Below are 10,000 nucleotides of genomic sequence, written 5' to 3'. Positions count from 1 at the left end.
ACGCTTAAACTTGTGGTGAAAAGAAGTTGTGAGGGAACTTCAAAATTATCAACATGTCAGCCCAGAAGTCAATGTTTCTCACTTCCCATTTATTTTCTTCAATCTTTCTGGGTTCAGTACTTTGCTAGTAACCACATGTCTTCTCAGGCTATTTACCTAAGACTTCTACCATGGCACTACAATGATAGACAACACCAAAACAATATCGTGCACTGTTAGAGCTACATATTACGCAAGGACAACTTGAATCGACAACTTGAATCGACATGACAACACACAGCTCAGTTGACATTATGGAATAAATCGCTGTGTTACTTCACTACCACACGTAAGCAATGCATGTCTATTTTTTCTAAAGAGGACAGGAATGAAACTTGAAAAAAATTGCCTGGAATGCTGCACGTACCACAGACAACCCAGTGTACCCTTACGGAGGGTCTAGTTTGTTTAAAGATCCACTAAAACGCCATTCGCATTACAACGACTTTCGACGCCATTGCAGGTTAATTAAATGTTCTCCTGTGTGCACCAGAGAAATCTATGCATTACCCCAACCCCCTCAAACCTCACAAAATATGCACGGAAGACTCTTGCAACAACGCTATTTAAATGATAAAAGCAGCGAGATCTGTATCAATGCAAGGTCACGGGCAGCTTCGCAGCCATTCATAGGCTAGGTCACTGAGCAAACAACTGTAAAATGGCTTTTTGGTGCTAAGCCTAAACATCCATTTTAAACAGCGTTGGTCAACAGTATTTAAGTCTACGCACCCATTTTATAAAGGCTACCTTTAAATAATTGTTGTAATGGCTGAATACTTCATGTTAGTGAAGCGAAAGCAGTACAATTCCTGAATTTAGTTGCATGTGGCCATCCAGTCAAAAATAAACAAGGTACATGCAATGTAAGTATTTAACAAATTCAGTTCTTTCAGTAGTACTCATTCAAAATAGTATTTGTTAGAGTTGGTCTGTTTTGGGGTAGTCCGTTTGGGTAGTCCATCGGGGAAGTCCATGGACTAGGGGTAATTTTTTTTCTACTCTCCCCCTAAAAAGGGGAGTTAAGTGTTCATTAAAGCTGGAGAACGTCATAATCGGCATTGACTTTTTCTGTATAATATATAAACGCTGTAAGGAAGTGGGGTATGTGTTATCCCAAACAGTTAGACCAGGGATATGGAGAGACAGGGCAGCTTCATGGTTATGAACCATGCCTTCCACGTCTGCAACCCGGGTTCAACCCCGGCTCTGAGGTCGTATGTGGGCTGAGTTTTAGTTCATCTCAATCTGACTCCCTCATCAAAATCAACTCTCAGTCAATTACATCTGGCCTTAGGCGGTTGTTCTTGATAGGGATAACCTCTCGTATCCTTCCCTTTCATTGTAGTGAATGAATAAAGTTGGTATTATTATTATTATTATTATTATTATTTTTATTATTATTAAAACTCCAAGATATTTACTGTGTGGCTCTTTTCAATTCCTTTCCATTTAATGTCAAGTGAAGATAAGGTGTTAATTTTCTCTGTGGGGGATGAAAAACTACAAAACATTGCACCAGCATCACAGAGGTCATGGGCTCAAATTCTGTTGGAGCAGCCTGAATTTTACAGTTGTCTATCAGAGACTATTGCTTAAATTGTCTAGATAAGTGTGAGGATCATTCCCTCTTTCAAGTATTATCATAAATTTGAGCTTGGATGTGACTCGTACATTTCCTCTTTCGAATATCGGTATCATAAATTTGAGCTTGGATTTGAATCGTACTATAAACTAAAAAGTTATTATTTTTTTCTGAAGCAGGAGACAAGGAAGAATCTTTCTATGAGAGTGTTGATATAGAGAGAGATCTGAAGGCAGAAGAGCACGCAGATTATTCAAGTGATGATTCATTGGAGGGATTTCTAGATGATCTTCCAGATCCAGAGTTTAAGGTACTTCATGCTCACCCCCCTCACTATTATTATTAGTATGAAAAGTTTTGTCAAGGCACTCATTTTATCAAAAAAATATAATATTTTCTTTAAATGAGGTTCAGTTAGTCATTCTAGTTTATTTAGTGGTCCTGATTTGAAAATCAATTGTATCATCATGATAATCAAGTTACTGTTAACTGTATGGAGACCACACGTTTTTACCTTTTTTGTTTGCTTATTTTTTTTGACATTGTAATGCGTGCATGATCATTGTAGGGAATGCGTGAAATAGAAGTATTAGAAGTATTAAATTGTTATTGATATTATAATTATTTGTAAACTATCATTAACATTTATTGTAACCTGAGATCACATGAGGATGATATCATGTTTCACAATCATGGTATGTTTTTTTACATTTGGATGTTTTTAAGGAAAGCTGTCAAAGCTAATTGCTGGTTTTCACTCACATGATCAACAGCCATGTTTTCAACGAAAACAAAAGGAAGCGTTTGCATAACAATAGAGTTAAATTCCCAGAGGATTTGGTCGGGGCACCAACATGGCCGCCTTTTCTTTGTTTAGGGCACCAACATGGCGGTCGTGACGTCATGTGAAAACCGAGAATTGGAAATAAATTGAAATGTTAGTGAAGTGGACGAAAACATTGCAACAAACCTTGTTTTTAGTGGTTGAAAAATTTTGGTTGACATGGTGACCACAGATTCTACCTTCTCAGAGTTTTGAGTCTATTTGCTTCAGTTTATAAAAATATTAATGGTAGCACCATTCTCACTAACCAATTTTGAGAAACTGCATATCAAATGATCTTGTGTGTACAATTTACTCCGATCTGCATCACATCAACCTGGAATGATCCAACTCTCTGAACATGTCATACAATGTTGATATTTTTTTATCCCTACCAATGTGTGCCAAAGAGCAAATCGATCATTCGAGAAATTGTTTTGGATGCATACAAACAATTTTTAGCCTTTTATTTAACTCTTTCAGCTGGTTAAGACTGGTCTAAATGAAGTTAATTCCCTTTCATGGAAAACTGTGGTTCAGAATTTCCCTTGTCCTTTTTCCTACACTGGCTACTTCTGGGTTTCTTAAAATATTTTATCCTGTGTTACCAATTAGGTAATTATTTTTTTTAATTTATCAAGCTTCAGAGAAGTGAAAGTGTTGATAGCACTGATCACATTCTCAGCCCAAGAGTAAGTATTTTTGTTTTTTTATACACTTAATTGTAATTTTGGTGAACTCAAATAAGGGACTTTACAACAGGTATTGTAGCTAACTGGCCATGGGCTAGTTTCTAAGAAAAATTATAGTGCTGCTTTAGTGGAAGAGTCAGCCATCGAAATTTGGGAGATTACACTGTAGAAGCAAACATTTTGTCTGATTTCCCAGGCTTAGACCATTTTCCTATAAGTTTACAGTACTGTGCAAAAGTAATGAGAGCGAATTTCAACGAATTTTGTCATATTTCGACAGGTATTGTAGCTAACTGGCCATGGGCTAGTTTCTAAGAAAAATTATAGTGCTGCTTTAGTGGAAGAGTCAGCCATGGAAATTTGGGAGATTAGAAGCAAACATTTTGTCCGATTGCCCAGGCTTAGACCATTTTCCTATAAGTCTGCAGTACTGTGCAAAAGTAAAGAGAGCGAATTTCAACGAATTTCGTGATATTTCGAAGGAATGTGGCGAAATTTTGCAAAATTTTGAGCCAAGCGAATTTCTTGCAAAATTCCAACAAAATTTTGATGCGACTATTGTTCTGACATTGAAATTTTGCTCAAAAGTGCAAAATCATATGTAAATTTGCATGTGAAGTTTCATAATGCACCTATCAATGGAAATCCCACGGGGGAGTGAGGGCAAGGGGCAGGGATTTGACAATTGACAATTCCCCGGGGTGGGAAACTTACGTCAATCAAAAGTGTCAAAAATAGCCCAACCCTAAGTCAAAGAATCTAAGCAAACAATACTATAATACTATATAAAACAAATAAAATCTAGCATTTGAAACTGGGTATGTTCATGATTTATAATTATGTTCAGCATGTCGAAACAGGTCGCATAAAAATTTTCTTGAAATAGACAATATCTACTTAGATGACAGTTAAAATTATCGGATTATGGCGACAAAAACAAATAAAAAGTTCATACCTTTCTCCAACTGAAGCATGACTTAGGGACAGACTTGGTAACCGCATTTGAATTGATACCAGACCTTCCCAGAGTTTTGAGTGTATTTGCTTCAGTTTTATAAAAATATTAATGGTAGCACCATTCTCACTAACCAATTTTGAGAAACTCCATATCAAATGATCATTTGTGTACTATTTACTCCGACCTGCATTACATCAACCTGGAATGATCCAACTCTCTGAACATGTCAGTCATACAATGTCAATAGTTTTTTTATCTCTACCAATGTGTGCCAAAGAGCAAATCGATCATTCGAGAAATTGTTTTGGATGCATACAAACAATTTTTAGCCTTTTATTTATAATGTTTTATCGATCCTGTGTTACCAATAAATAGGTAATTATTATTTTAAATAATTTTATCAAGGTTCAGAGAAGTGAAAGTGATGATAGCACTGATGACCACAGAATATCAAGAAGCATTCTCAGCCCAAGAGTAAGTATTTTTGTTTTTTTATTCACTTTAATGTAATTTTGGTAAACTCAAATAAGGGACTTTACAACAAGTATTGCAGCTAACTGGCCATGGGCTAGTTTTTAAGAAAAATTATAGTGCTGCCTTAGTGGGAGAGTCAGCCTTGGAAATTTGGGAGATTACACTGTAGAAGCAAACATTTTGTCTGATTTCCCAGGCTTAGACCATTTTCCTATAAGTTTACAGTACTGTGCAAAAGTAATGAGAGCGAATTTCAACGAATTTTGTCATATTTCGAAGAAATGCGGCGTCCCCGGGGGAAGTGAGGGCAAGGGGCGGGGATTTGACAATTGACAATTCCCCAGGGTGGGAAACTAACGCCAATCAAAAGTGTCAAAAATAGCCCAACCCTAAGGCAAAGTATCTATTAAAAGCAAACAATACTATAATACTATATAAAACAAATAAAATCTAACATTTGAAATTGGGTATGTTCATGATTTATAATTATGTTCAGCATGTCGAAACAGGTCGCATCAGTGACCTGTAAAATACTCTGACCTATTGTTGGAATTCGATTTCAATAAGATGGGAACTTAAGGATAAAAACTTTCTTGAAATAGACAATATCTGCTTAGACGACAGTTTAAATTATCGGATTATGCTGACAAAAACAAATAAAAACTTCATACCTTTCTCCAACTGAAGCATGACTTAGGGACAGACTTGGTAATGGCATTTGAATTGATACCAGACTTTCCTTGGAGTCAAATGTCCCGTCCCCAGGATCGCTTCGCGATCAAAAGCACAACAGTGGGGATAGTCTCAGGCATAAAATCCCCACCTATTGCCCGCACTCCCGCACTCCCCCCCTCCCTTCCCTGCGGGAAGATTGCATGAGTAGCTTAAAGTTGACAAAAATTAATAAGATTAGCAGCGTTGTTGAGAGGCCTTGGTCAATTCATGAGATGACCTCACAAGCTGTTTTGTATTCCTGCTTTAAAGAATTTTTGCAATGCAAAACAGTTCCTGAAACAGTTTCCTATGCTCCACCCTAGCTTGGCCGTGGGACAAATGACTTCTGCTTTTGTTAAATTTTGCAGTGTACTAAAACTGGAATTTTGAAGTCACAGTAGCTCTAGTATTTTTACATTGGGTGAAAAGAGTTTTCTCAGGAAAGAAAAATATTTGAGATAAGGGGCACTTTAATTAAAGGCCCACTTTTACCCTATAGGCATGGCATGCTGTGAAACAATTTTCGTACATGAGAATCCCGCAAAAGCTGAAATTCATCCAATGATATCGCCACGATATCAATGCGAATTTCCATAACAAAAACAAACAGCCTAAAAGCCTGTCAGTTTAAGGTGGGCCCTGAAGTAGCCAGTGACCACTTTATTGGTACATGTATACTTATGGTTGTACCATTGCTTTAAGTAAAAATGCTGTTGGCTCACAAAATTCTCTCTCCTTTTTCTCATTTCTGTAGGTTCGAAAGAGGGAGGGATATCTCTATAAACAAGGAGGGTAACTTAAAGTTTGATTGTTTTGGTACACTAGCCCTTTTGTGACTTTGATGGATAATAATCAGCACTTTTTTTGCAGAAAATCCCCAAGGATCAAACATTGTTCATTGCTACTCTGGTTTAAGGAGTAATGATTGTAGCACACAAAGTTATGTTTCATTATTCTTCAAACCATAGTAGAATCAAGCCATGTTTGACTGTCAACCTGGAAGAACGGTAAACTAAATGTACCTTTATGATCAAGGATCTGAAGTGTTGACGTATTTGTGTAATCTTTTTTTCTATAGGCTAAAAGGCAATAAAGGATGGAAAAAGCGTTGGTTTGTTTTTAATGGGACAAATTTAAAATACTACAAAGATAAGGTGAATTTCCCACAACTGAAGTTGATTTTTCCAATAACATTATTGTTATTTTAAGTATGTTTCTTACTTTGAGTGTGAAAAATCGAAACTTGTCCAGAGAAATGTAAAATGCATGGTGTTGTCAGTTGTTGATCTGAAAAGTGGGGTGTGTTGTGACTTCATGTAATTCAGAGAGTTCAAACAATTCCAACTGTATCATGTATACTTACAATGAAGTGAAGTATCTGGCTGAATTTTTTTCTTTGTTTTCATGTTACTGTTTTTATGACTGACTTCTTCATCTGCATATTCCGTTGGCTTGGTATTCTACTGTTGTAGAACCATGCAATCTTCATTGAGGAAGAATAGTAATCTTTTATCATTACATATTTCAGAACAACCTGAATGTATCTCTTCATATAATTCCTGTCAGTCAAATGAGAGACATTGAACTTATCAGAGATGTAAGTTACTGACAGTTCACGTATTTGCAGTTAGCATAACAGTAATTTCCTGCCTAGTAAAAGTAAAACAAAAACAGAATTTGGCCTTTATTTTGTAAAAGGTAACAAAAGGCCTCTTAGCAGAATTTTGGGTGGTAATTAACCCACTGACACCTCAAACGCCCTAGGACACCCCGAATTGACGAGTAAAATCGCCCTCGCGTTAGACAAAGTAAAATCGTTATGTGTCACTCCCAGGAGTCAATGGGTTAATTTTAATACTACCACTACCACCTCTACTATTGATAAAATGATTTTGGTATTTATCACTGTCTTCTTCAGCACAGATTTTTAAGTAATTATTATCCAATGTTCATAACATTCAACACCAGAACTTAACTCAAATCAAATTGATTAACATGTTGGTTTGAGATATGAGGAGAGAGAAAAACTTGAAGCAGAGTTGAGAGCAAACCATCTCAACCCATTCAGGGTTTTCATTAGATTTTTAACAGCCATTGCTGTGCTATTTTTAGCTGTAACACTGCAACTGCTTCACAAACTAATCTACTTGCTGGGGACAATTTTACAGTGAAACTGGTTATTTGTTTGCGCGCCACTTTGCAATATTGTCGCGCAATGTTGCGTTTTTAATTAGCACTTTGCTCCAAGCAAGCTGGTTGCTTATTTCCCGCACTGACACTGGTGATACATTGTGGATTTGTTTATTGAAAAATGATATTACTTTTGTCACATCCTTGAGAATCCTACCCAATGTAGAGTTATTATGCTGTAAATATACCTTGTAAAAAAATAGAGTTAAGGTTGTTTTGAACGAGTACAAATACTGGACACTGGGCAGCAAGTTGAAATTTGAACTTGAAACTTCCTTGGAGCAAAGTGCCAACCAAAATACCAATATTTTGTCACAAAATTGTGTAGTGGCATGCAAATGAACAATGGGTTTCACTGTAAAGCCATAACACTTACAAGTGACACCTGCGAATGTTGTGCAAAACATCCCGGCCAGTGCCGAAGGATGATGATGATGACACCCGTGACAGGTGTTATGGGTTCCGGAGTCAATTGAGAACTAAACTGCAACCAGGAATGGTAATATAAGTTTGTGGTTTCATGTCGCTTCTGATGGGTTGCTGTATTATGGGAAATGTCAAAATCAAATTAATGTGTTCACGGTTTTTTGGATCCGTACGTGATACAGAAAATCTTTGATTTCTATTATTTTGTTTGCGATCCATCGCAGAGACAAATGCAAACTCAATTTCGGCGAGTGCGTCAAACTGTTCCCATTTCTTCGTAAGCAATGCCCTTTCTGATTCTTTTCTATAAAGCAATGGCATAAATTGCAATAAACAAACTAATTAAACATCGCCTTTTGACCTTTTGGCTGTTGAAATGCAAAGCACTTTTTCTGTCATGCAAATAACGGATGCATGAATTGTCAAGTAAGTGAACGCCAAATCACAAAGCGTGTAAGAATCTGTCCAATCAGAATGGGATACAGAAATCCCTGTAAACTCTGAACAAGCTTTTGGGAGCTGCTGCGCACACTGACTATACCAGTGGTTTTGCCTGTCTGCGACGCAGGCTTATGCCAATGAACTGGATTTAAAAAATCCTAGAATTTTGCTAGTTATGTCAGAAAGGGATCATAGGTTTTGCCTTGAAATTTTTCATGTTTACGTTGTTTTCTTATTTTCAGTTAAATAAACGTCCAGCATTCAAAGTCATTACGCCTAACAGGGTCTTTATTCTAGCATCTGAAAGCACTAGTAAGCAAAAGTTACTTGTGGATTATTTTTAACCTAAACATTAATTTGTAGTAAGGTTTTTCATCAGAACTGGCAGGAAGATTTAATTCCTTTAATTTGGGCCGTGGTTTCACCCAAAAATATCCAACAATATTGTTCCTAAGAGAGTGAAGATGTTTTGCAGTACAAATCTGACAGGGTCAAGTCAAATAAAAGAGAATTCAAAGTGCCTTTTTTCGGTTCTTGTTTGTATATGTAAACTCCTTTGTTATTGCTGCACATGGCTTAAGTTAATAGTTCATCTTGTCTTTTTATTTCCTTTTTTTAATACAGCGGAAGTAAATCTGTGGTCACAGACTCTCATGGAGGCAATTATTACGAGCAAGGTAATGTACCCGTAAAGATGTTATTTCTCTGGCATGGAATTAGCTCACCAGCTCACCACTACCTAGCCAATCACAACTCCAGAATTCATTTTACATGGACATTGACGTAATTGGTGATTTGATGAAGTTAGATCATCTTGTTGTGAAGTTCTTGGAAGGAAAAAATCCACAGAGCCAGAAGTCGGCAAGTTTGGAGATCTGCACGTCTGCATTTGTTTGGAACAACAAACGGACACCATTTGCCCCCAAAAACTTTTCCAAAAAATAATATCAAACTAAAATTAGTGTCAGTGTGGTATGCATTCAAAAGAGCACCAAAAGCAGTTCTTTGCAAAAAGGAAAACTCCATGTTTTCAGATCGCACTGAACAAAATGATTTCACAATTTGTTGGGATAATAATAATTGTCAGTGCTCATCAAACAGTACCTTGTCACCACAACTGGCAGTACCATAAAGGACTTTATTTGATAGCTTCAAACATTACATGTAATTTTGTCCATGTACATGGGTTGTTTATTGGCTGACTACCAGTAATTTGTCAGCCGACTGTTAGTCTTTTGCCAGCTGACTGTCAGCTGACTGTTGGCCAACAGTTTACCAACAGTCAACTGGCAGAGCTGTTGTTCATTTTTACCTATGTTCCTTTGAACTGTGACGATGGCACCCATTTGCTTGAAAGCTATTTACTGGGTTGCCTATGGCAAACCAGTCGAGGTCTGCGTTGACTTCGTCGTTTTTTCATTTTTTTCCGTGTCGGTAAAAGTCTTGCCTGTCACTCCCCTGGTAAGTGGTGTCTTTTTGCATAGAGCCTTCTGAGCGTTTTTTCGTAGGATCGAGAGAGTAGTGGAACTGCGTAGATTTCTCTGGTGGACACAGTAGAATCATTAACTTAGCCTGCAATGGCGTCGAAAGTCATGTAACGCGAAGGGCGTTTTAGTGGATCCTTAAACAAAATATACCCTTATGGAGCTCAACAATGG

General features: G+C 37.1%; 1 protein-coding gene across 8 annotated transcripts in view; it reads left to right on the top strand.

The window, feature by feature from the left end:
• Positions 1-10,000, top strand: part of LOC138000098 (arf-GAP with Rho-GAP domain, ANK repeat and PH domain-containing protein 1-like) — a 56,300-nt gene that overhangs the window by 10,418 nt on the left and 35,882 nt on the right. For 3 of the 8 annotated variants that reach the window (XM_068846256.1, XM_068846255.1, XM_068846259.1), the window contains exons 2-9: positions 1,801-1,934; positions 3,089-3,139; positions 4,503-4,571; positions 6,040-6,077; positions 6,364-6,439; positions 6,814-6,882; positions 8,585-8,654; positions 8,967-9,019. In XM_068846256.1, coding sequence (XP_068702357.1) covers positions 1,801-1,934; positions 3,089-3,139; positions 4,503-4,571; positions 6,040-6,077; positions 6,364-6,439; positions 6,814-6,882; positions 8,585-8,654; positions 8,967-9,019 — 560 coding nt within the window. The remainder of the gene's footprint in view (positions 1-1,800; positions 1,935-3,088; positions 3,140-4,502; positions 4,572-6,039; positions 6,078-6,363; positions 6,440-6,813; positions 6,883-8,584; positions 8,655-8,966; positions 9,020-10,000) is intronic. The other 5 variants (XM_068846263.1, XM_068846262.1, XM_068846261.1 and 2 more) reach the window with 3 other exon arrangements.

This window comes from Montipora foliosa, chromosome 4 (assembly GCF_036669935.1).
Source record: "Montipora foliosa isolate CH-2021 chromosome 4, ASM3666993v2, whole genome shotgun sequence".
Classification (NCBI taxonomy): Eukaryota; Metazoa; Cnidaria; class Anthozoa; order Scleractinia; family Acroporidae; genus Montipora; species Montipora foliosa.
Note: the sequence above shows the minus strand (reverse complement) of the source record. Positions and strands in the feature narration are given on the sequence as shown.